Source organism: Hyperoodon ampullatus (genome assembly GCF_949752795.1).
Source record: "Hyperoodon ampullatus genome assembly, chromosome: 1".
Classification (NCBI taxonomy): domain Eukaryota; kingdom Metazoa; phylum Chordata; class Mammalia; order Artiodactyla; family Ziphiidae; genus Hyperoodon; species Hyperoodon ampullatus.
The window spans coordinates 38,177,317-38,205,204 of NC_136914.1; the positions used below are offsets into that span (position 1 = coordinate 38,177,317).

The window sequence follows — 27,888 nt, forward strand, 5'->3', positions numbered from 1 at the left end:
TTTTGTGAAAGCACAGAGGTAAAGGTATGCAGAGAGGATTATGAGAGTACTAAGGAGACCTAGCTTTGTATACATCTGGTAATTGACACATTATCTTTAGTTTCAGATTTCTGACTGAAATTCAGTATATAAACATCAGAAATTTAGTTGCTTGACAAATTTTGGCTTCATTTTATAGGACTCTGCTCCCTTTGTGGCTTCACATGGCATTCCTAATAACCCCAAACGGCAGTGGTCAATAAATACTTAATTTACCCTATTTTTAGAACAGCTATTTGACAATATAAGCAAAATAATTATAATAGCATCCAAGCATTTTCTTTTTTAATGGTTGTTCTAGAATTTGCAATATACATGTGTAACAGTTCAGTCTGTCTTCAAAGTACATTGTACCACTTCACCTATAGTGTAAAAACCTTGTGATGGTGCCCTTCCATTTCTCCCTTCCTGTCCTTTGTGCCGTTGTTGTCATACATTTTACTTCTGTATGTTTATAATCCCCACAATATTTGTATTATTTTTGCTTTAAATAGTCGATTATCTTTCAAAGGCATTAAAAAATTTTTATAGTCACCCACATAGTATATGCAGCAAATAGTATTTATGGCATTCTTTATTCCTTTGTGTAGATCCAGATTTCTATCTTGTAGTGGAATGATATGTCTGCCTGAAGAACTTGCTGTAACATTTCTTGTAGTGCAGGTTTACTGGTGATAAATTGTCCCATCTGAATAAGTATTTTTCCTTCTTTTTTGAAGGATATTTTTGCATAGAATAGAATTCTAGTTGATGATTTTTATTCTTTTCATACTTTAAAATTGTCAGTTATTCCCTTGTCTTTATGTTTCTTCTGCTTGGGGTTTGTTGACTTTTTTAAGTTGGTGAGTTTGTCATTTTTATCAAATGGGAAATTTTTTAGCCATCATTTCTTCAGCTGTTTTCCCTGGTCAACACCTGCACCCCTCCAGCGCCACCACTCACACACACTTTTTTTGGACTGCAGTTACCCGTATCTTAGGTTCCTGGCTGTTGTCCCACAAGTCACTAATACTCTGTCTAGTCATTTATTTTCAGTATTTTTTTCTCATGCTTCATTTTGAATAGTTTCTGTTGTTATGTCTTTAAGTTTACCGAACATTTTTCCTGCAGTGTCTAATCCTCTATTATTCCCATCCAGTATGTTTTTCTTTTTTTTTTTTTTTTTTTTTTGGTGGTACGTGGACCTCTCACTGTTGTGGCCTCTCCCATTGCGGAGCACAGGCTCCGGACACGCAGGCTCAGTGGCCATGGCTCACGGGCCCAGCCGCTCTGCTGCATGTGGGATCTTCCCGGACCGGGGAATGAACCCGTGTCCCCTGCATCGGCAGGCAGACTCTCAACCACTGCGCCACCAGGGAAGCCCCTGGTTTTCATTTTGAATATTTTATTTCTCATCTGTAGAAGTTCATTTTGGATCTTGGTTATCTTCTATTTCTCTCCTCATCATTTTCATATTTTTTGTTACATTCTTTATCTTATGGAGCATATTTAATAGCTTTTTAAAGGTCTCAATAACTCTATCATCTCTGTCATTTCTGGGCCTATTTATAATGATTGGGTTTTTTCTCCTACTCATGGCTCATATTTTCCCTTTTTTTTTTTTTTTGTATTCTTGGGAACTTGATTGGATGCTAAATTTTACATTGTTGAATGATAAATTTTGTTTTATTCTTTTAAAGAGTATTAAACTTTGCTCTAGTATTGCAGTTATCTTGATTCTTTTGAGGCATGCTTTTAAGCTTTGTTAGGGTGGACTTGGATTAATCTTTAGTGGTAATTTAGGCCCCCCCTACTAAGGTATTACACTTCTGAGACCTCTACCCAACCTCCCCATGTATTATGAAGTCTCTATACTGGTTGGTGGGAGTGCAAAGTAGTTTCAGCCCTTTGTGAGTTTTAGGCATTGTTTGCTGTGCCAGTTTGCAGTGGTTATTTCTAGTTTTGGACCCACACAAGATTCCTGTCATTCAGTTTTTGTATTCCGTATTCATTCTATTCAGTATATTGTATGCAGTATTCACTAATAGTATTCAGTCATTGATTCCAGAGAAATTTTCTATAGATCTTGCCTTTCTAGTTGTTTACTCTAGGAGGGTAATTTCCACAGCAATTATCTCTTTATGAACAGAACCAGAAGTCCTGTATACAGACAGTTTTAAAGGGCTACCATAAATAAAAACTAATAAGGTGGTTATATTCAATTAATTAAGTGAAATAAGTTATATGTGCTGCATTTGCGCTTATTGGATTGGGTCTTGGGGTATTTTTAACCCTAAATGTACCACTGCTCTTTATTTTATTATAGGTCTGGCTCCATGCACCATATGAACTTCATCTTTCCTTATTTGAACACTTCATTGAATTGCTCACAGAGTCCAGGTATTAGTTGATACCTAAATTGTTAGCTGTTCAGTTATAGAAGAGATACTAGTACAGTGTATAAAATCTTCTTTCTCTTATAGTGAAGCTTCAAAGAATGCTAAGTTAATGAGGGAATTCCAGCTAATCCCAAAGCTACTCCTGACTCTTCGAGATATGTCTTTATCCCAGCCTACCATTGCTGCTATTAGTAATGTGCTGAGCTTCTTACTGCAAGGTTTTCCCAACAGCAATGATCTGCTCAGGTAGTGAAAACTTCTGTATTTGTTTGTTTGTTTGTTAACTAAAAGTACCAACGAGGTTAAGACGATTGAGATGAACGTAATTGGTTCCTATGCCTAGGTAACACCTGTAAAATTAATACTATTCTAGATATTTGTAAGGCATGGAAAACATGAATGTATCTTGCAAAGCCAGTTGTTGCCACTAGCGAATCGTAGAATTCTGGTGAGAAAAGTTGTTAAAATTAGCCCAGTGAGGCTGATTGTCCTGGACATAAAAATGTTCAGTGTAGGAATTCTTGGTCCACAGCCCTCTTCCCCAAGCCTTGCTACTTCTCCAGTGTACGTGCAGAAGCACATATGCACACGCACGTACACCCAAAGCGGACATGCCATGTCTTTTGTATTTGTTCTCTATCACCCAAACTGATGGTGGTATTTTATTGTTGTATATTCAGACCTTTTATATGAGTATTATTTTGCTGCCAATGTGAAATATGGCTTAAGACATATTTATGGAGTGTATGTAGAACTGTTCTAATAGGCCCATGATAATTCTCATCTTGACTGAAAATGGAAGGAAAAAAACTACCTAAGATATTTTCCAAGTAGAGAACTGCTTAAATTAGACTTAATCACTGCTTGTCATGTAATTGCTCAGGTATTACAGGTGAAATCACACATTATTGCTAGAGTATTCCCACTAAACTAATCTCTAATTGGTGTAGCACATAAATCACTCATTTTATACACAGTTATCTTGAAAGCATTTTTTTTTAACTTGGTGACAAATTTAAAACTGGAGTTTAAAAATTATTTTGGAGCTCGTCATTATTATTAACAATGTTTATTTAGGTCTTATCCTGGTGTTATGATGATCACTTTGCTGAAATTATCACTGAACCCTATCAAGGCTTTTATTTTTCTCTACATTACAAATTAAGAAATTAAAGCCCAGAGAGGTTAAGCTACTTGCCCCAAGTAACATGATTAAAAACTGATAGAGCTAGGATTTTAATCTTACCTGTGTTTCCAAAACCCAGGTACTTAACTACTAGGCTACAGTAGATCCATATAGATAATGTTAGGACATTTTAATCTGGATCATACCTTTTGGTTTTTGAAATTTAGATTAGTGCATTAAAGGACTCATATTTCTGATGAAGTATATTTTTCCCTATAGTATTTTAAAACATTATAGCATATATAATGTTAATTGCAATAGTTTGAGGGGAAGCAAATGAAATACAATCATGTGAGGTCTGTAAAAGATTAGTTAAAATAAGAAGTACTATTTTGGTTTCCATTTCTTTGCTTTTTGTTTCTTAGTGTTGTTTGTTTCGGAGAGAGGAAAAAATAAAATCTATAACCTCTTTTTTCTTGTATTTAAAGGTTTGGCCAGTTTATTTCTTCTACTTTACCAACCTTTGCAGTTTGTGAGAAATTTGTAGTTATGGAAATAAACCATGAAGAGAAGCCTGACACTGGTGAGTCAATTCTGGAGCTTGGAACCTAATTACTATACCCTGTTTTCTTCTGACACAAGTTAGACCTAAATTATATGTGACGCTGTTGTATTACTTTTCTCCTTACATTACTTTCTTTGGTCTTTCACAGACGTATTTGTCTTAGACCAAGCCTCTACGATATGCAGAAGTACAGAATAACCTACAAATTGAATAGGGTGTGAATTTACTTTAAAAATAAAATCTTTCTTATTTTTACAGGATTTATAGCAATGTTCCTTTAAATAATAAACTCTTCCAGTTAATTTTTGAACATTATTTTTTTTAGTTTATGTAAAACTCTTCAGAAACATCGATTCTTGCTAAAGTGAATTGTATCTATATTGCGGTTATTTTTATTTCCCTGTTAAATATTTAATAGTCATTGAGGGAAAGAACGTTTTACTAGAATCACTCTATGTAAGTGTAGAATAAAATTTTCTTAAGTTGTAGTTCCTGGGCCCATGACAACCATTTTTTTTTTAAAAAAAAAACTTTCCTCCCTTGAAGCATATTTTTCTCTTGTTAGAATGTATTTTTCCAGTTGTGTATTCTAGAGCAGGAGATTTGCTTGGAAAACATCAAAAGGACCTTTAGATTAACCTGTAATTAAATTCACAATATTTTATATTTGTTCAGCATTATTTACATTATTATCCTGTTACATTATTCCCAAATTATGTCACATAAATGATTTCCTTTAAAACTCTTATGACCCTATCCATCTGGGAGTTCTCTTCCATGTTGGCTGTATCAGTCAGAGCACAGCCTCTCTGGTGCTTCATGAATAAGAAGAGAAAGTGGTGTAATTATGTTTTTCAAAGGTGAAACTGAGAGATTTGAGAGGCTGACTTCTACAAATCACAGAGCAGAATATAAGGCCAGTAACCACTTACTTCCTACCATTTGGAAGAATGTTGATATTTCTTTGGTGAAGCAAATTAGCAGTGGGTGAGAAGCATATAGATCAAATCAATGGATAACACTTATTTAGTGCTTAATATTTGCCAGGCACTGTTAAGTGCTCTATATAATCTTATAACAGTCCTATGAAATTGGTCCTGTTGTTATCACAGTTTTACAAAAAGTGAGGACACTGAGGCCCAGAAAGTTTAAGAGAAACTTACCTGAGATCATACCACTGCATTTGAACTCAGGTAGTCCAAACCAGCATTCTAAGCTTTTAACCACCGCACTATTCTACCATATACAAAGATTATTTCTAAGTTCTGAATTAATATAAGCCAAGTAAATAGGAATTAAAAAGGGAAGTCCTGGGACTTCCCTAGCAGTCCAGTGGTTAAGACTCCACACTTCCACTGCAGGGGGATCGAGTTCGATCCCCGGTCGGGGAACTAAGATCCTACATGCCGTGCCATGCGGCCAAAAAAAAAAAGGAAAGTCTTTAAAATCTTTGGAACTGTATAACATGTTTATTTCAAGTATAAAAAAAAAGATATGGGAAAAATATTTCTCTAGTCTCCATATTTCTTGCTGGCCATTGAATTCAATAACTACAACTAGTGCTGTAAACTTTTTTTGACAAGAGCAGAGTAGCAGGGATGTATAAATTTGGAAAATTTTCTCTTGATCTGCCAAGTTGATTAGAGTAGTCTTCTCCTCATCAATTTATTGCCATTTGAAAGAATAGAGAAAATCAGAAGCATATTGCTGTTCTTGTTAGTATATGACCTTGATTGTTTAATTGTGTGGACTGGACTGTCTTAAGTATAACAGGATGTTCCAAAAAATTAAAACCATAGTTTTTTCTTTCATGTAGCTTACATAGTATTCAGGATACACCTGCCCAAAAAATGGCTGAACGGTGATATAATAATTAATGCAAAATAAAATAAATTGCATGAAAGGACAGTGCAATGTGGAGTAAAGCATCAGTTCGAATGGAAAGAAGTTAACCTGGAAATTTCTTTCAGAGTTAATTGTTTTAAACTGTATTTGAAAATTAGCGGGACATAACTGTCAGTGAAAAAAATAGGCATAAAAACTAAGGAGAATTCTTAGTTTCTATGTGGATTGTCATTTTATAGAAAGGAAGTAATTGGTTTGTCAATTTAGGTTGTCCATTCCATTTGTCAACAAGGCAATTTGTAAATTACCAGTGCTTTGCCTATTAGCCGGGAGGGAATCTTGAGTTCCCCTTGGTAAGCTTAAAGCACCCTTCCCAATGATTAAGGCACTAAGTTAGCATTTTAAAAGATACTATTTAAAAGTAAAAATAGTCCCTTGCCCAAACAAGTAAAAGCATATAGCCATGGTCATTAAACTTTAGCCTGAGCTTCAATTATAGAATAAAGGAAAGAAAGCATGTGGACTGTGACTTATTAACCCCGAGCTCTTAGTGGCAGAGCTGGGCCTGCAACACTAGGCCATTGATCCCAGTCCCTTGTTCTTCCAGTACTGTCCATTGAGAACCGTAAGCTTTCTGTCTTCCTTCCTTTCTTCCCCAAGTTCTCCTGTGCATTTGTGTGCCTTTCCCTCTTGTCTTTGCTATTTATTTCTCACGTTACTTTATGTATTATAATTATTGAATAATTTATGCTTCCCCTTTTCATTTTTAAATCTGGAAATTTTAACCATTTAAGTCCTTCAAAAAGACTAGAAATCAAGGGTTTGCATTGTTATTTTTGTTCGTGTGATCCTCGTTTGATTACTTTACCCCTGTTGGTAGGAGAAGGGAATATTAATATAAAAAAGGGTTACAGTCTTTATTATCACTTGTTTAGATAATGTCTTAAGTAAATGAACAGTTTTCAGGATTCTAAAGAGAAATGTTGGACCCTTTTTCTTGTTCACTTGAGTGGAAAGTACTCCTAGAGAAAATGTTTTCTGACAGATGTGTTTCAGTGAGATTTCCTAGAACAGTGTTGGATATTTTATCCTAGTTTATCAGCTAGGGCAATTTAATGTATTTATTTTCATTGTAGGAACTGAAGAAGAGTTTGGAGGTCTTGTGTCTGCCAACCTTATACTTTTGAGGAACAGACTTCTAGATATCTTACTAAAACTGGTTTACACATCTAAAGAAAAGACAAGCATTAATTTGCAGTAAGTAATCTTTTGAGCATTGATGGTAATAGTTGCTACTACTAGTTAATTCATGGTAGACAAAAGAAAGATTTGCCGCTGAATTTTAGTAGATTTTTTTTAAACCCTGAAATTTATCGTATCTCAAGAATGAAACTAGTCTTTTTTTTTAATTTGAAATCATAATCCTTTAAATTAACGTTTGTTTTGTTTAATCCATCTATCTTTGAATAGAGCTTGCGAAGAGCTGGTCAGGACGCTGGGTTTTGACTGGATTATGATGTTTATGGAAGAACACTTGCATTCCACCACAGTTACGGCAGCCATGAGGATTCTTGTCGTCCTACTGAGTAATCAGTCTATTCTCATCAAGTTCAAGGAAGGACTCAGTGGTGGAGGGTGGCTGGAACAGACAGATTCCGTCTTAACCAATAAGATCGGGACTGTATTAGGTATGGGACTTTTACAGTCGGCTGCTTTGAAATAAGCTGTTGTGTTTTGTTTTTAAATCTTATGTAAGCTTATACTCTTCAGTTTGTCTAACAACCACTGAGTCATGAATTTTAATTAATGATAGAGCAAAAAGCATAAAAAGTTTAAAATTTGGCTTTTTTAATTGCAAATCAAACTGAAGTCAGAGACAGGATATTAAGATGTGAAAACTCAAGTAAATTTCTTATGATTTCTTTTTGTTGTATAGTCCCCTTTCTGATGTATAAACAATTTGCAAATTATCAGAACTGAATTAATAATAATATTTTGAGCGTTAATTCTGTACCAGTTACAAACACTTTTCAGTTTCACAATAACTTATTTCATTTTCACAGTAACACTATGATATATAAATACCCATTTTACAGATGAGAAAGTCAAGGCATAGGGGTGAAGTCACTTGTCAGGTAAGAAGTGTCAAAATCTGAATCCAGGTCACTCAATCCAAAACCCATGCTTTTAATAGTTATGTTATATTGCCACACAAAGATTTAAGCTCATTGAAGTTTCAGCCAAAACTCCTTATTCTCTGCTCACTGGTTCTATGCTGTTTTCAACACGGAACTGAGCATTTAAACAATATTAGAAAATTACAGTTTCCTATGTTAGATTTATTTGAACTGGTATATATTTTCTGTTCATATTAATGATCTTATTTTGGAAAATATATATTTAAGATAATGTTTTTATTGAAAATTATAGTCATTCAGTTCTTAAAGTATTTAAAAAATATATTTGTCTTTATAACATTACAGTTTAAAATCATATAATTGTATTCTGCAATAAGCATTAAGAATAGCTATTTACCCTGTCAGGTGGAAAAATTAGGGATCAGAATTTAATATGTAATTTATCTGTTAAAAAAAATGTTCAAGTATCAATACCTAGGTGCAACCTGCACTACTTTGTCAAATGTTAAAGCAAATGGTAGGAAGATAGAGCTTACACCATAGGATTATTTTATTGTTATTTCACATGTGAAAAACGTCTCAAGGAACTTTGTGATGAAGAAAGAAATTCACTGTGAAATGATTTCTCAAGAAAATTGTCTGCTTTAAAATATGCATTTAAAATTATTATCATTATAGAGACTTTTATGATCTGAAAAATAGATTGCTGTTTTGCATTGACTCTGGGAGAAAGATATAGCCAACAAGTGTCATAAACAGTTTCGTAGCAAGAAATTTAGCTTTTTGACCTTAATAGTAGCTAGTAGCTACTAAGAGAATAAACAGTGAAAGGCACAATTCAGTGTGAGTTCGGAGAATGTAAGAGTTTTAAATGCTAACTGACAGCACCGCTTCTCACTGAAGGCCAAAATAACACCTGAGTTTCACGGAGGACTTTGCAGTTTGCAAAATTATTTAACAGATGTCATCTCACTTGCCTTCAGGATTCCAGACACGGGTGTATGTATTTTATGGTATATAAGTTATATATTATAGGAAATAAACCTAATGAGTATACATTAAGAATTAATTTCTCTCTAATTAGGAAAATAATACTGTTAAATACATAAGGTTCCTGCGTCAGACAGTAATATGTCTGAGTATCTGTCTTCTGACGGTCAGTTCTGTCCTTTTTTCTGTCCTACATCACTCGGTAATATCAGGAAAAGGTGCTTTTAATTTATCTGACCTACTTGACTTCATGTCTTAGAATTTATTTGTGCTTCATTGATACCTGCTTGTACATTGCATATGCTGCTTTAGTTCTAAGAGAGAAATCTAGGTATTTAAGTTTAATTTAAATTTGATTCAATTTAATGTAATTTTTCCTGAATATCTATCTGATACATACATACTTGTGTATATATACGGATGTATATCTATATCTACATATATATAGATATATCATCTCATTTGATTCTGTTTCTCTTTGATCTGATGAACAACCTAAAGTTTTTGAATGTTTTATTCATATTTCTTAGTTTTTTGTCAGATTTTTCTTTATAAAAATACCTTCCATGTAGCTGTAACTTGAATCTAAATTAATGCTTAATTGCTAATAACATATTAGATATTCCTTAAGATCAATTATGGGGTGGAAATAGAGTGTGAAAATTTGGAAAGGAAAATAAATGCTAGTATTGGTTTTCATTTAGGACATATAATTTGATCAAAATTTCTTTTCCTACTTAATGTATAAAATACCACTTTATGTTTTTTGATTTCTTAAGTCTCAGACTTTTTTATATTCATGATTTCATTTAGAATTTACTACAAACAGAAATCACCCAGCATCCTAATGCAGCCAGTTTTTCAGAAATGTGGCAATGTCACTGAGAAAGCCAGTGGAGACAGTATAGCTTTACAGGCTCCAAGTCCTGGTGCCACCACTCATTAACTTTATGACTTTGAACAAATCGCATATTTTCTACATTATAAAAAGGATAATAACAGTTTCTTACATGCCCATTGTCTAAGAAATGAGATGATACATGAAAGAGGTTGGTAATTTGCTGTCCAATTTTTTGTTAATTAGAAGAGCACGCTTTAGAAGATTAATTCATATCACACTGAGCAATTGATTTGGATGAACTATTTAAAAAGCCACCTAGATACAAATTTCTCTTTCATTATTTTAAGTAGTAACAAGTATGTGCTTACTTCATCTTAGAAAAAAGAACTTGGAAAAAAATGTGAATATTCATTTGAAATAAAAATTGTTTCAGAGTAAAAGTCAATCTTTCATCTTGCTGTTTGCAGAAGTTTTCCATTGAATCTCTAGCCAACATTTCTTCTGTACTGAGCACTGTACTAGGTTTGGGGTGGCAAAAGAACTAGATGTTTGAGGGCTTCCCTGGTGGCGCAGTGGTTGAGAGTCCGCCTGCCGATGCAGGGGACACGGGTTCGTGCCCCGGTCTGGGAAGATCCCACATGCCGCGGAGCGGCTGGGCCCGTGAGCCATGGCCGCTGAGCCTGCGCGTCCGGAGCCTGTGCTCCGCAATGGGAGAGGCCACAACAGTGAGAGGCCCGCGTACCGCAAAAAAAAAAAAAAAAAAAAAAAGAACTAGATGTTTGAGTTGTTTCCCAAAGTTAGTTATATAACAGAGGAAACAGGATTGATAGAAAGGCTGGTGCTGTAAGCCACATTAATAAGCAGCGATCAACTCCTGGTAGAGCTGTGGTTCTAGAACGGACTTTGGATGTTCAGATAATCACAGTGACCGTGGGTTCAGACTTGCTATCCCACTGCCAGACAGCTTTCCAGCAGAGTTACAGATCCTGTTGTGAGGAAAGATTATTTTGCATATTCATTTTGTCTTGTCTCTTGATTCATAGATCATTTAAGGTAATTAGTTTATCATGATTTTAGGACAAATGAAATATATTAACTATATTTTGGTGCATTTTTAAGTTACCTTTTTTTGTAGCATCCTAAATTCTGGCTGTTTTGAGTATTACTTTCTTCTTAGGGAAATGTTAGAGCTCTTTGGAGGTCTTTCTTTTAATGAGTAGAATTTATACTACGTCTAGTATCTGACTGCCTCAGCTATGTTTTGAGACCTATATCCTAATAGACAGGCTTACCAAAGTCAAAGAGATAGTAAAGTAAAACTTTTGACTGAAGGATTAATTCGACAGTTGAGTAATTAATTACTTATATTAATGTGAATGTTCTGGATGGAAATGTCACATATGCTGAACTACTCCTTTCTGTGTTAATGTAGCATGGTAATCGATTATTAATTTTGTCCTCATCGTTATTTCCTCTTCTCTTAGGATTCAACGTGGGCAGGAGTGCTGGTGGGAGATCGACTGTCAGGGAGATTAACCGGGATGCTTGTCATTTTCCTGGTTTTCCAGTTCTTCAGTCATTCCTTCCTAAACACACTAATGTCCCTGCCCTCTATTTTCTCCTCATGGCATTGTTTCTGCAGCAGCCAGTTAGTGAGCTGCCTGAGAACCTGCAGGTCAGTGTGCCTGTCATCAGCAGCCGATGTAAGCAGGGTTGCCAGGTAGGAATTATCTAGTAGGGTGTAAGTGTAATTACATTTGTCAGAAAGTCACCGCAGGGTGATGGGTTAATCACACTAAAATCAACTGGTTCCATCCCTTTCTCACGTTTGGGATTTGATTTGGAATATAAAAATCGGAAAGTACCATAGAAAATTTTCCCAAAAAGAAGTCCTTTGTACCTATTTGGCCTTTTTCTCTTTATGGTTACTCTATATGATTATATATGTGTGAAGACTTTGGATGATATTTTAATGGTGATCAAAAGAATTCTTTTGAGTAACATGATTTTATCTAGAAATATAATTTCTGTAGAATTAAAAATGGAGTAGTGGGCTTCCCTGGTGTCGCAGTGGTTGGGAGTCCGCTTGCCAATGCAGGGGACACGGGTTCGTGCCCCGGTCCGGGAAGATCCCACATGCTGCGGAGCGGCTGGGCCCGTGAGCCATGGCCGCTGAGCCTGCGCATCCAGAGCCTGTGCTCCGCAATGGGAGAGGCCACAATAGTGAGAGGCCCGCGTACTGGGGGAAAAAAAAAAATGGAGTAGTGTACATACCATAAATTGGGTGGGTATGAAAGGATTCTTAGTACAAGTCTGATTAGAAAAATGTTTTTAAGTTCTTAATGACAGATAATGTCCACGTTAGGAAAACAGTAAGGCTTTACCTAATTTCTAATCTGAGACTATCATGGATATCTTTATGTAGTTCATGTTTGTGGCACTGCAAAGACATAGGAATTTAGTTTTAAACTCAGTTATACTTCCATAATAATGCCAAAATGCTATTCACATCAACTCTAGTCATTGACAAAACCTTTTAAATGAAAACGCTGAGTCTGTACCCTTACATTAAGTCACAGTACAGATTCATGCTTAGCAGTTTGGTTGGTTATGTAATTTTCAAAATAAGCATGACACCATAGTCATAAAGTGTTATATAAAACTACTATGAATAAATCTCCTCAAACTGATTTTTATTTCATCAAACCTTCATCTGTATGTAACCTAAAAGTGAATTAGAACATTGCTGAGAGTGGGGGAAAGAGTAAGTTCAATGTGCTTTTTAAAAAGATCCTGCTTAAAACCATCAGTTCTTTAATTTCATTGCCTAGCTAATTAGCAAGTGTTTTATTTTTGTTTGTTTTCCTTAGGAAAAAAAAAGAAAATGATGTTTTTAACATAGATACTTAAGGCAGGATGATACATAATATTCACTTTGTCTTGTAAATGTAAAAATGAGTTTTAAAATATAGGAGGGAGGAGTGCTAGGTCTCTATCTCTTTGTCATTGCTCACTTTGGAAAAAACTAATTTCAAAGAACTTTTAGAATATTAGAACTTTTGAGGGTCTCTACTGAAAAAAATTGGCAATGGCTAATCTTTATTCACTTTCACCTCTGCAGTTTGATTTAGATTCCATCTGGACATTTATCTTTGGAGTGCCTGCCTCCAGTGGAACTGTGGTCTCTTCTATCCATAACGTATACACAGAAGCTGCTTTTTTATTATTGGGGATGCTCCGCAGCATGCTGAATTCAGTAAGTTCCCTGAGATACTGATACCTGTTGGTAGTTCCTCCTGCCTGTAATATTTTTTAAAATTGAAGAATCCTTTGCTGTCATAACTCTTTATTTACTACGTGGTCTTTGGAACCTCAGCCTCTGTGTTTTGTTATCTTTAGTGTAAGGAAAGACCATGCAGTTGTTAAGATCCTGAGCTCGGGAGCTGGGTTCAAAATCCCAACTCTGGTACTTCAGACATACTAACTGCATGTGCATCAGTTTCCTTATGTATAAAATGCTGGTGATAATAGAATTTATCTCTTAGGACTGTTGTGAGGATGTATGAGTTAGTATATACACAAAGCACTTACAAGAGTGCCTGGTGTAGAGTAAGCACTTCATAAGTGTTAACTGATGCTGTTAGCGCTATAAAATACATATTTCAATGTATAAGTGTATATAACAAATATATATTGTACTGTATGTCATTGCGATATGTTGTTTGAACTTTTAAAATCACTCTCATTTAGAGATTTAAAATGTTATCAGTGCAAGTTTTATTTTGTATTTGTTTTTATGTTTTCTATTCTAATTATTTCTAACTTAGATATGAAAAATAGAAAGAGTAAATGACAAAATGTATGTTCCTACCTTTCTTACAGGAATACCGTGAATAATGATTTAATTTGTTTACACGATTTAGGACCACATTGTAAGAGGAATTATTAACTAGACTCTTTGGATTACAAGTACCTGATAAATCTGATTTTAGTCAAAATTATTCTTATGCCATCTAAGAAAAGAATGTTACTATTAACTGTGTTAATTTAGACTGCTTTGGGGTTCTTGTTTTGGTTTTTATTCATAAACAATTATAAAAATCTAAGCTGAAAAAGAAGCTACTCTCTGGGCAAGTATCAGAAGATAAGCATTGTTGAAATGTATTCTTTTTTTGTTACTCTTTTATCATCATCATCATCACTGTTATTGTTGTAAGGCTTTTAAGGAAAAACAACTCCTGTGTGTCTACTTTATTCAGTATTCTACTACAACGCTACTTTACGTCTGACACTTCTGGTCACCAAGTATGTGGAAGGTTTCACCACACTAGCTGGGTGTTCGACAGTTCAATTCAGGTCTGACACTATCTACTGGGAGGTAGCATTGGGTACCACAGGTTAAGGGCTCAGTCTCACAAGATACCCCTCCCCTGCACCAACCCTGCCCCACTTCAAATGCCAGTCACAAGTCCAGGTTGTTACCTGTGTTTCTGACTCACCAGTTATAAATTGCAGGTTCCCGTGACTGAGGAAAACACTTTACCTCCTAGATTACCAGTTTATTATAAAAGGACGTATCTCAGGAACAACCAGATGGAAGAGGTGCATAGGGCAAGGTGGGAAGGGACACGGAGCTTCCACGCCCTCTCCGTCCTGCTACTCTCCCAGCACCTCCACATGTTCATCAGTCCAGAAGCTTTCTGAACCCTGTGTTTTTTATTTTTATGGCACCTTCATTACACAGGCATGATTAATTAAATCATTGGTCACTGGTGATTGAACCTGGTCTCCAGCCCCTCTTCGTCCCTGGAGACTGTGGGAACAGGTTCGGTTAACTTCCAGCCCTCTAGTGCCATCCATGGTTGGTTCCCCTGGCAAGACAGCCCATCAACATAAACTCAAGTGTGGTGGAAAGCAGCTTGTTATGATTAACAAAAAAAGACACATTTATGGCTCTTTTATCACTTAGGAAATGCCAAGGGTTTTAGGATCTCTGTGCCTGAAATGGGACAAAGACTAAATATATATTTCTTATTATGAATCACAATATCACAGTTGCATAATGGTTAAGAGCACTGTTCTCATTTTTTATATGACAGTAGGAGGCTCAGAAAGGTCAAGTAACTTCCCCATTTTTATCTTAATCCTAACTCTCTGGTGTGATGGAGGATGGGGCACCTTTGATGGGAAGGAATAGAGCCACTACTGGCTCCAGCCATACTCATGTTGATAACGATGAATAATCAAAACCATTGACCCCAGTTACTGAGCTGTGAGTCCTCAAATGAATAGAAAAACATCCTGTCAGTTTCTAGGGGTATCACCTTTGTTTTAGCTTATTTCTAGATTTGTCGGCCTGTGTGTTTGCTTCTGTGTGTGGTTTACAAGAGTTCTGGACCATCAATTTATCCGGTTTTAGAAGAGTAGTGAGTAACTTTTAGTAGTGTCAGTTTTTCTAACATGTTATTTCCTCTCTTGTCCCCATGACAGCCTTGGCAGTCAGAAGAAGAGGGATCTTGGCTCCGGGAATATCCTGTGACCCTGATGCAGTTCTTTAGATACTTGTATCACAACGTCCCAGACCTGGCCTCCATGTGGATGAGCCCTGACTTCCTGTGTGCATTAGCAGCCACGGTCTTCCCCTTCAACATTCGCCCTTACTCAGAGATGGTAGGAAAGGGGGAGGAAAATATCAAAACTGGAATTAGTCTGCTCCAATGGTTAGCAGATTTTTTTGGCCAATCTTTTAAGCTTCTCACCAAGTTACAGTTTCATAACTTTCTGCTTCATCTCTTACATCATTATCTGGTATCTGGCTCCCCACATGCTCCTTCTGCTTTCCCCTGAAATAACAGTGAATTCTACTTCCTGTTTTCATTTACCATATCCTTGTAAGTCCCTCATTAGTGAATTCCCTCTTCGTGTAGTTGTTGATCCATTTCTTCTTATATTTAATGATAGCTGTATAGTTGTGAAATCAGGTTACAGAACTCTAGTCAGACCAAATTTATTTCCACTTCATTTATCTCAGGAATTAGGCATCTCCTGTATTTAGTCTTTACAAATTAATTACAGGATTGATTGTCTTTATAAGAAATGACATGTCTTTACAAATTAATTACAGGATTGATTGTCTGTAAGAAATGACATGTATGTTTGTCCTTTCTATTCAACTTTTTCTATTTTGTTCAACGGTTATTTTTCATATTTTACATTAACTTAAGAGAAAGTTATTAGACTGTAATCATATGTAGTATAAATACTTCTTTTGTCCCAAACGAACCCAAAAGACAGCTATTCTTCCATTGAACTTCAGAATTTCATGATGTTTTGTCTTCTACCACTTACTTGAGAGCCTAGAATAGGGTATCTTCTTCATACTAATTTTTCTTCACGTATAATGGTGAAATACTCGTTCTAAAATTATGGCAATTTTTAGGAGAAAGGCAAGTATAGCACGTGACCTTAACACCATGGCTTGTTTATAATTTTAGAATCCACATTTCTGGTAAAAAAAAAGGATTATAGTCATATTTCGATGTTTTTTCCTTGTTGGCATCTTGTAATCTGTCTTCTAATCCTTCTTTCTTTTTCTGTTGGCTCAAACTTGGTACTAGTTTTGTTGTTGTTTTGTATTATTTACTTATTTGGGTTTTGTTTTGTTTTGTTTTTTACCTACAAAAATGGGTCAGCCCTTGGGTGCAATCATTATGCCAGATCTTTATCTGAAAGTCTATAACACTTGACTTCTCAGTAGGTATGTTTTAAATAAGCAAATATGGTCGTTCTCATTTTATTATTTCATTCATTTCAAGTTCAGTTATCCACAATAGAGATAAAATTCAACATAAAGCAGTTATATGGTTAGTGGCCAGTGAGTAGTTTAATATTAGAAAGAGCATGTGTTGAGTAATCCTGACATATGGTGCCTGATTACCACCCTGAAAAGAGAAAATAAGTAAAGCAAAGTGAACATTGTAATGCACTGAATAGCTTAATAGGAGGTAAACACTGAACAAAAATACTGTTGCTTCTACAATTTGGTGGAAGTAAAAATATCAAATGAAATCAAATGTGACTAGGATATATTTCCACTTGATTTTATTAGGTGACTGATCTTGATGATGAAGTTGGATCTCCAGCGGAAGAGTTTAAAGCCTTTGCAGCAGACACAGGGATGAACAGAAGCCAATCAGAGTACTGCAACGTGGGCGTCAAGACCTACCTGACCAATCACCCAGCTAAAAAGTTCGTTTTTGACTTCATGCGGGTCTTAATAATAGACAACCTCTGTCTTACCCCTGCCAGCAAGCAGACTCCACTAATTGATCTTTTGTTGGAGGTAAAGACAAAGAAATGCATTTACATCTCTTTCAAATTGTTTTTATAATGAGAGCGTTAATAACCAAGCAAGTTTTATGCCACATACCTTTCAGATTTCTAATTCTTTTGGGTTGTAAAGGCAGAACATATGGGCTATGGGAATTTTTTATCACAAATGTGCTAATATACACCCTATCGATTTGTTTCTCTTCTTTCTTTTCCTCTTGGCATGTCCTTAATTTAGTCCTTTATCACCCTTCCCCTGGATAGACCAGGAATTGACTAACTTTTTCTGTAAAGGGCCAAATAGTAAATATTTTCAGCTTTGTGGGCTGTACAGTCTCTCACAACTACTACACTCTGCCGTTGCAATGAGAAAGCAGCCACAGACAATACATCAACGAGTGAGTGTGGCCGTGTTCCAGTACAACTTTATGTACAGTAACAACTATAGGCTGAATTTGGCCCATGGACCTTAGTGTTCCAGCTCCTTCCCTAGTCATTTACAGTAGCATTGTCTCCTTAGCTTATAACTCCCTACTTCAGTCCCTCTTATTTATCACTTCTGGTATTATTGCTTTTAGTGTCCTGTGGGGCTTAAGGCATGGTGCATTGCACATAATAGGTGCTCAATATGCACTTACTGAATTTTCCCCAAGGCAGCAAACTTGTAGGTTGCTTGGTATCTGAGCTCAGGCTCCTATAACAAAATACCATAGACTGGGTGGCCTCAGTAGCAGACAGTCATTTCTCACAGTTCTGGAGACTGAGAAGCCTGACATCAGGATGCCAGCTTGGTCAGGTTGTGATGAGGGCCCTCTTCCTGGCTTGCAGATGGCTGCCTTGCTCTCACATGGCAGAGAAAGAGCTCAGGTGGTTATTCCTCTTCTTATAAGGGCAGGAATCCCCTCATGTGGACTCCCCATGACCTCATCTAAACCTAATTACCTCCAGAAAGCTCCACCTCTCTAATATCATCACATTGAGGCTTAGGGCTTAATTTATTAATTTTGCGGGGGGACACAAACATTTAGACCATTGCACTTGCTAATTCTCCTGATAAGTGATAAGAACTAGCTGATGCATCAGAAAACAAACCCTAAAGTGGTCACACTGCTGGCTCTAGAAATTGACCATCCCTGAAAACCAAATGTTCACCTAGAAAAATCTCAAGAAAAAATGGGGCTTCCCTGGTGGCGCAGTGGTTGAGAGTCCGGCTGCCGATGCAGGGGACACCGGTTCGTGCCCCGGTCCGGGAAGATCCCACGTGCCGCGGAGCGGCTGGGCCCGTGAGCCATGGCCACTGAGCCTGCGCGTCTGGAGCCTGTGCTCCGCAATGGTAGAGGCCACAACAGTGAGGCCCGCGTACCGCAAAAAAAATAATAATAATAAAAAATAAAAGATCATTAAAGGGGATCTAAAATATAATTAGTTGCCTATACATTCAGTCTTTTGGCCAATTCATATAAATAGGGTCAAGCAGTACATGCCAGAGCTCTGAAAATAATGTTTTATGAAAGATTCAGTCAGTGTAAAAGACTAACTGCTTCTCTCTGTGAGGAGCTTCCCACATGCCACCCTCAGCAGTTTGACAACTGAACCTGCACTTTCTCTGCTCCCTCTAGTGGCAAAAACATTTAACTTTTTATTTGAAACCTTAAAATCCCAGCAAATGTTTTATCTTATTCATGTGAAAATATCTCACTTTGGTCAATTAAAAGAAATCAGTGTAATTTAGGTACCAGTCATGCTAAGCATTTCAAAGCATTTTTTAATTTATTTATTATTTATTTATATATTTTTGGCTGTGTTGGGTCTTCGTTGCTGCACGCAGGCTTTCTCTAGTTGCAGCGAGCGGGAGCTACTCTTCGTTGTGGTGAGCGGGCTTCTCGTTGCGGTGGCTTCTCTTGCTGCAGAGCACGGGCTCTAGGCGCATGGGCTTCAGTAGTTGTAGCACTCAGGCTCAGTAGTTGTGGCTCACGGGCTCTAGCGCGCAGGCTCAGTAGTTGTGGCGCACAGGCTTAGCTGCTCCACGGCATGTGGGATCTTCCCGGACCAGGGCTCGAACCTGTGTCCCCTGCATCGGCAGGCGGATTCTTAACCACTGCGCCACCAGGGAAGTCCTATGCAAAGCATGTTAACCGGGACCACAGTGTTCAGTATTGGCAGAAAAATAATTGATTTCATCAAGAATTCATCTGGTAGAATTTAAAAGCCTACGTGGTGGAGCTTGTCCTCTTTGGAAACTTTAAGAAGAGAGATGGCTAGTATTTTAGTGCATGGGGTAAGAATTTGAAGCATTCTATGCAAAATAAAATGGTTTCCAGAAAATAACAGGATAAAGTTAAGAATATGTGTGTGAGAAAGCATAACTGAGCCAAAAAATAAAATACACATATGTAGAGGAAATGGAGTGGGTGTATGTATTCAGTAATAACAGTCTTGTAGGAATCCTAATAGCTAATTAACTAGCAATGGGTAAGTTGTATAATTGTCTTTTATTTTGGTTTTCTGTATTTTTCAGTAAGGAAAGTTTGATATGACATGTATTAACCTTGAGATAACGTTCTCATTATTGTGGACACTAATTTGCCCTGAAGTGGAATTGTATCTGATTGCATGAGGGAGTCAGGGGTGGTGGTATTTTAGGAATAACCAGGGAGTGTCAAGATTGAATTTCCCTAATAGATTATCAACTCTTTAAAGTTAGGGACCAACTTTCATGTGTCCTTTTGTCTCTCACAAAGTTAGCTCAGTGCCTTGGTGTGTTCTTTAAGTTTTTTTTTGAATTATTTAACTATAAGTACATGCCTGGAAGTTCCCAAACAGGAAGATATGATACCATCTAATAAGAGAGAGATAAATTTGCTTTTAAAAATCAGTGCTTTGATTTTTCAAATCTAATACACAAACACAGAATACACATACAAAAAATATCTAGTGGAAATTCTGTTGCATTCCATGTCTTCCCATGGTGTAAAATAATAAATTACAAGCATATCATTCTGAATGTTACAATTATGAAGTCTATCTCTGAAGAAAGTCAACAAAAGAACTATCCTATATATCTACCATTTACCTACGTGAAGGAAGGTGTTTGAACCAACTGATTTTCGGGCTGATATGCTCAAGCCAGGCCATTTTCAGTCTTATGATTGTTGGGATGTCATCGTAAGAGTGTCTACTTACTTGATTGTATCTATAAAAGAATGTGGGAAGTTATCTTTATTAGCAGTCTATAAAAATAAAAGCTTCCCATTCATATAGACTGGCTTGAGTGTAAGTCAGGCCAAATACAAGGGAAGCAGTGTGGTGTCATAGAAGGACCTGCTTTGAATTCTGGCCCTGTGGTTTATTATGTAAACATTTTAATCTCACTGAACTAAATTCATCCTCTAGAGAATGATATTATATACTATCTCCCCTGCATGATTGTTGTGAGAGTTATATATATATAAATCACCCAGCAAAACTATTTTGAGAAATTAAACATGTGCTGCTTATAGCTGTGTAGCCTTGGCCCAGCTCAGTTCTCTTCACCCCTTACAGTTTGCCCATCTTTAAGATAGCATAAAAATAGAACCTGTCTCTGAGAACTGTTGTGAGAATTAAGTAAGATAATACATATAAGATTCATAACACAGTGCCTGGCACGTAAGACCTGCTCAAAAATCAAGTGGCCTGTGGTGGCTTATACAATCACCAGCGTCCTCTGCTGTCACCACCAGGCATCTCATGAAAGGCCAAATGAATTTGCTGCACGTGGCCACAGAAGGAAAGTACCTGAGAACAGATCAAAAAGTACTCGTATGTACCTGAAGGAAAGAAATATGATGAAACGAAGGGGGCTGATTTGGAGTGTGTGCCTGTCTGATACCATTTTTCTGTAGTCTGAGGAGTTCGCTGCTTTCTGCTCCCGCCGTCTTCTAAAAGACCTCCCCATTCCCATCAGAGTGCAGCGCCCCCTGCAGAGCAATAAACAAACCCAAAAAAGTGGCAAAAGTGGGCAAAGAGAGTGCTATGAAATAACTGAGAGAGGAGAAGCCAGTCAGGAGGAATACTGCAGTCAGAAGGACAGAGCGCAAACCCCTCTTCCTTGAAGGCTTTGCCTGTTACGGAGCACTAAAGGCCTCCCCCGCAAAGCCAGAGTGCTCTCAGCCACGGGCAGCACACGCGCCCACGATGACTCTGCATGGTGTTCCCAGGCCTCGAAAAGGACGCTTTGAGTCTATGAAGACTCGTGTTGTTGACTGGCTTCACTGTCTTCTCTGGGAAGACAGATCTCACAGGCAGAGCAGAGCATAGGGCTCACCCTCTCTTCCTTCGGCCCTGAACTCATCCTGGTTGTCTGGTGGGCCAACCAGGTTTATCTAAAAAAATGATGGGGAGATTGTGGCTGAATTGCTCTTGCTGTGCATTTGTTAACTTCAGTATGGAGATTTTTAGTAGGGCTGGAAGAGTATGGAATGGCAGGTGAAGTGCTGAACTTTGGCGTCAAAGAAACTGACGTTTGAAACCTAGTTGTGACTTGACCAAGTGACTTGACCTCTCAAAGCCTCAATTACCTTATCTCTAAAGTGGAGATGATAGTATCTACTTCAAAAGGATATTGTACAGAATGAGATAAGGTACATAAAACTAAGCACTGTGTAGTTATTACATAATTGTAGTCCAGTGAATTGTTTAAAAAAAAAGAAAACAACACCCAAGAAAACTACGCATGCACTCATAAAGTCTTAAGTCCGTTAAAAGTTAGGCTACTATGAGTCTCAGCAAGAAAATTTGAACTTGGCAGTTAGAGCCAATAACAGAGTTAATTCTGGGTCATGATCATTCATGAAACAGCTTCAGTGAGAGGAATCAGAGGATTAAATATGCCTGTTGGTGACTGAGCCAGCCTTAAATCCTTATAGAATACAAAAGAATACTTTCTAATTAAGTAAAAATAAATATTGTTGACAGATCAGGCTACCTCTCTATGTTCTATGTTCCCTGTTTTACATACTCCAAAACTTTGTCTAATTAAGGTCTTGTTATCCTACTCATTGTTACTTATCCCATTAGCCACATTGAGTTGATTATAATCCTGAATGAGTATTGCCATCCTGAGGGGTATTTAAATCCTCCTGTGAGTGGAGAGCCTTACTCCTTAGTAAATTTTGATCACTCAAGCTGTTTGAAAATGGTCTCTGATCTGATTGCAGGGTAGTCCTCATAGACCTATCAATCTGTCACTTAACCACTTGAAGGTCCTCGCTTTCCTTCCGTTAACAGGGGTGGGGTCTTGATGTACTGTCAGCATGAGGAATAGGCAGGCCTTGGCTCCAACTCTTCTGCTGACCATTGTATTAGTCTGGTTATCTACACAGGAAAATATATTAAGATTATAAACAGGGACTTCCCTGGTGGCGCAGTTGTTAAGAATCCGTCTGCCAATGGAGGGGACATGGGTTCGAGCCCTGGCCCGGGAAGATCCCACATGCCGCGGAGCAACTAAGCCCATGCACCACAGCTACTGAGCCTGCACTCTAGAGCCTGCTAGCCACAACTACTGAGCCTGTGCTCTAGGGCCCACGAGCCACAACTACTGAGCCTGCACTCTAGAGCCCACAAGCCACAACTACTGAGCCTGTGTGCCACAACTACTGAGCCTGTGTGCCACAACTACTGAAGCGTGCATGCCTAGAGCCCTTGCTCCACAACAAGAGAAGCCACTACAATTAGAAGCCCGCACACCATAACTAGATAAAACCCGCGCGCAGCAATGAAGACCCAATGCAGTCAAAAATAAATCAATAAAATTTTCTAAAAAAAAGATTATAAACAACGTGTCGTGACCTTCCCTTTTTCCCAAATTATACTAATGCCAAACCAAACTCCTGCGCTTCCCTGGTGGCGCAGTGGTTGAGAGTCCGCCTGCCAATGCAGGGGACACGGGTTCGTGCCCCGTGTGGGAAGATCCCACATGCCGTGGAGTGGCTGGGCCTGTGAGCCATGGCTGCTGAGCCTGCGCGTCCGGAGCCTGTGCTCTGCAACGGGAGAGGCCACAGCAGTGAGAGGCCCGCATACCGCAAAAAAAAAAAAAAAAAAAAAAAGCCCCAAACTCCTAAGAACTAATATTCTTTTAACTGTTACTAGGCCCATGTTTTTCATTTTAAAACAAAATAACTATGTTTTATCAGAAAAACAGAGAAACGTTCATTACAACTTTGGTTGGTTTTTGAATCCTTAGAATAATATCTTTGATCTGAACATAGGATTCCAATTTTAACTGCTTTTTTAAAATCTTCACCAGCACCACTTTGAAAATCAGAATAGAAAGAACTGGGTTTTTCCCCAGTGGAACAGATTTTAACTTTGAATGCATAAAGCAGAACAGTGTTCTATAGCCCACTTTTGCGGCTGGTCATAAACATAGTCCTGGACCTGTCTGTGCGAGAAGAAATAGATGCTTTAACTTCACTTGCAAATCATCAGTACTCTGCTTGTAACTACAGCATCCAGATCTCTCTTTTTTTTTTTTTTAATTAATTTATTTTTGGCTGCGTTGGGTCTTCGTTGCTGCACGTGAGTTTTCTCTAGCTGCGGCGAGCAGGGGCTACTCTTCGTTGCCATGCGCAGGCTTCTCATTACAGTGGCTTCTCTTGTTGCAGAGCACGGGTTCTAGGCACACGGGCTTCAGTAGTTGCAGCACGCGAGCTCTAGAGCACAGGATCAGTAGTTGTGGCGCACGGGCTTAGTTGCCCCGCAGCATGTGGGATCTTCCTGGACCAGGGCTCGAACCCGTGTCCCCTGCATTGGCAGGTGGATTCTTAACCACTGCACCACCAGGGAAGCCCCCCAGATCTCTTTTTTTTTTTTTTTTTTTTTTTTTTTTTTCTGTACGTGGGCCTCTCACTGCTGTGGCCTCTCCCGTTGCGGAGCACAGGCTCCGGACACACACAGGCTCCGCGGCCATGGCTCGCGGGCCCAGCCGCTCCGCGGCATGTGGGATCTTCCGGGATCGGGGCACGAACCCGTGTCCCCTGCATCGGCAGGCGGACTCTCAACCACTGCGCCACCAGGGAAGCCCCCCCCAGATCTCTTTTTAAGAAACAACTTTATGGAAGTTTATTGAATCGTTCAATATCCAGCTCCTATCCAAAGCCAGCTAACAGGACTGGCATTTAAGAAGAATGACAAAAGGATCTTTTGTCATTTTAAAACCTACCTTTCATCCCTGTGTTCCCAGTGCTTTGCCACCTCTCAGGCTAGAGACTTGAAAGTTATGCACCTGGATCATACCACCCTAATTACCAAAAGAAATGCCATCAGAGAACTATAGTTCAACTTTGTGCCCTAATCTTTTATTCAAGATAATTTTAAAAATCGTCCTTGTACTGTATAAAACCATTATCAAAGGTACAACCTATAGGGCTGTTCATTGTCCTCTTTATAAAAACCTACAGGGAACATTCTTCTCAGAACAATCTTAGGAAAACATCCTTGCTGACTACATAGTATGCTTCCTTTTTTATAGATAATTAAAGGTTTGTAAATCATATTATTTTTTTTCTCCTTGACCCTAGGAAGCTCAAAGCAAAATTGTGTGCTTAATTGATTTTTTTGATATAAATACTTGCCTCCCCATTGACTTTACCTTCTTGGTTACTAGACTCCTGAGCTTTTGTGTTTGTTTAAATGGCTTTATGATTTATTTTATCTGTATCTCATTAGAAACTGCCAGATCTCTTTTGGAAGTGAGGTAGATAATTAATAGATATCAAATATTTATTAAATACTTAAAATGTTTAGAATACTGCTTTTGGAGGAATGGATTCAAAAGAAGGTATTGTTTCACCTTTGCTTCAATTTGTTTTTTAATCTATGGTCAGAAAAATAAGAGAGTATAAGCATACATACCATCTCTCGTGACATATTCTACTACTTACCAGTAGTTTTTTTTTAATGTAACTATGGTTGAGCCTTACCTTTGTTTACTGGGTTCTGTTTCTAATTCTAAATTTTATTGATTAGGCTTCCCCTGAAAGATCGACAAGAACTCAGCAAAAAGAATTTCAGACTTATATTTTGGATAGTGTGATGGACCATTTGCTTGCAGCTGATGTTTTATTAGGTAATATCATGTTTTATTTTCACTCTGTTAAAAGTACCTATAATCACTTCCCTTCTCCATTTAAACCCCAAGTATACCACTTTTTTAACTTCATCTTTTTCCTTCTTTTCTGTGCATTTTCCCCTCTTATTGGTATTTTCCTATAATGAGGAAAAGGCCCATCCAGCTCCTTCCTTTGAAACTGGGACAAAGGATCAACAACAGGGAGTACTTAAGCTGCTTGTCCACGTTCATATGCTCAGAGGTGGCAGGAAGAGGACAAGGAAAGAGAAAAAATGTTTTTAAAACCATATTATGTGAACAGTATATTTTTATGAATTATCTAATACTTTAAAAAATTACTGTAATATACTTACAAATAAATTACAAATGTAGCACTCTGTGAATTACCACCCAGGCAACATGCCTGTGTAAGAGCACTCAGATAGAAATGCATTACCAGCACCCTCAGAAACTATACCTATTAGTGGAATTATTCAGTTATAGGTATCTATGTTATTCTTTAGAATGGCTTTCAGGATGTAAATTCAAAGCACATTAAAATGTTTTTCCTGTATGTCTCTAGTTACAATAAAACTACAAAACTTGATACATTTACAGTGGAGCTAACATTTATATGTAAAACAATGACAAAATTTAAAGGAGAAGGAAAAGTAATGATTTAGCATATTTGCTACTTGAATTTCTGGTAATTATATAAATCATAGAACCTCCATGCTCTTACATTATCATTTTTTTTTAACAAAGTAAGTTTGCCAAGAAAATCTTTAGTGTTGTCATAACATGCAACTCTCAAAGCGTGGTGTCAAGTCAGACTTTTGTATTTGTTCTTACCACTTGAGAATCTTAAGTAATATCAGTCTTACTACATAAAGACACAAAACGAAGAGTTTTGCATTGTGTAGTGATTTAGAGTTAGGTGGGAATAATAATTACAGTCAGTTAAGGCTCCTAATTTCTAGAAAGGAGGGAGGGGCTTAAAGGGGGCATTCTGTTGGAGGAGGAGCCAGGAGGATTAGTGTTGAGGCAGTATGTACACAGCGAGCACACTGAAGCCACCGGGGCAGCTTGTAGAAGAGAAACAGTGCTGATGGGAATCATGGAAGGGGCGAGAGGTACCCCATGGCACCACCACCACTGATGGTACTCTGTGTTTTACAGTTCTTCTGGACCTCTCTTCTGCCTCCATTACTTCGTTGTGCTTAAAGTTTTGTTTGATGATTTGTTTTGCCCTTTATTAGTTAGAATCAATTTACAACTAAGAAACTGACTTAATTTTTCTCTCAAAGGGAGGCTATGTGTCACTGACAGTTGAAGAACTGTTTGCTTACCACAGACTGTCTTAAGGCAGTAAGAAACTTCACAGTCTCCATCCATAACACTTTTATCCTGCAGAAATTATTTCTTCCAACATTTATCATGGCTTCTGGCCATGAACATCATTTTGCTTAAAGTAGTACATAAGAGCTAATGGTCTTATTTCTAACGGTAGTAGATGTACTCATCTTGCCTTAGCCTGATTTGTTGGAGGGTCTGGTCTTAGGCTGGTGGATATCAATTTTCTTAGACATTTTTTTCCTGCTGTAATTTAGGGGAAGATGCATCTCTGCCTATTACCAGTGGAGGGAGCTACCAAGTATTGGTGAACAATGTGTTTTATTTCACACAACGTGTGGTGGACAAGCTTTGGCAAGGCATGTTCAACAAAGAATCTAAACTTCTTATAGATTTTATAATTCAACTAATTGCACAGGTAATCCATTGTCACATTAGTTGTAGAGTACATGTTTTCCTATTGAAACACTTTGCCTCGGGTGTTAAAATTGTTGGAAATAAGTGTAACCAGTAAGATAATGAATGTTGACATTTGAATGTAAAGCTCAGCTTATTAAAAGTGAATAAAACGTAGGTCTGTAACCATTCCCCCCCACCCTTACCCGTGGCCCGGTGCCAGTGTGTCCAGTATGTAAAGCTTCCTCATTCTCTCAGGCTGTGGGCTCCCACTGCCTTCCCCACTGGCATTGCTCTTTGCTAACCACATAGCTGCACAGCTTCCTGTTGGTTTAAAGACCTTAAGTTAATACGATCTGATAGATTTTCATAGTATGATGCATCAGTGTGTCAAGATTTACAGAGCATGAAGACTTGATATTAGAGGAGTATTCTCTTCTTGTAATTGAATCTTTACAAAGTTCACTGTAGTCCTTGTTCCTTTGAAGATGTCGTATTAGTGTGTGTTTGTGGTACCTTTTCTGGTTTGGCACAAGTGATAAATCTTATTCAACACACGATGTAGAAAGTAGGAAATACTGTTGTCATGTTATTAGACACACACATGTCACCCAAGAATTTTTTAAGAATAAATTTATATTTAAGCCAAAGAGAAAAGTTCTCATGTGAGATGAAACAAGAATGTCAGAAGTAAGTTCTTTACTAACATTTTAGGTAATTTTTTTTTTTTTTAGTAATTTGAGTAGCGATTGATCACCCCTACAAAACTTGTGGGGTAGGAGTCTCTACCCAGATG

The 27,888-nt window shown here is 37.6% G+C and overlaps 1 protein-coding gene across 2 annotated transcripts in view; it reads left to right on the plus strand.

Annotated features, from left to right (window-relative positions):
- WDFY3 (WD repeat and FYVE domain containing 3) overlaps positions 1-27,888 on the plus strand; it is a gene marked incomplete at both ends in the record, with an annotated part of 173,774 nt that overhangs the window by 81,238 nt on the left and 64,648 nt on the right. For both annotated transcript variants that reach the window (XM_079701144.1, XM_079701145.1), the window contains 11 exons: positions 2,345-2,418; positions 2,502-2,663; positions 4,032-4,126; positions 7,090-7,210; positions 7,424-7,641; positions 11,407-11,642; positions 13,044-13,178; positions 15,413-15,592; positions 17,031-17,264; positions 25,262-25,361; positions 26,954-27,114. In XM_079701144.1, coding sequence (XP_079557270.1) covers positions 2,345-2,418; positions 2,502-2,663; positions 4,032-4,126; positions 7,090-7,210; positions 7,424-7,641; positions 11,407-11,642; positions 13,044-13,178; positions 15,413-15,592; positions 17,031-17,264; positions 25,262-25,361; positions 26,954-27,114 — 1,716 coding nt within the window. The remainder of the gene's footprint in view (positions 1-2,344; positions 2,419-2,501; positions 2,664-4,031; positions 4,127-7,089; positions 7,211-7,423; positions 7,642-11,406; positions 11,643-13,043; positions 13,179-15,412; positions 15,593-17,030; positions 17,265-25,261; positions 25,362-26,953; positions 27,115-27,888) is intronic.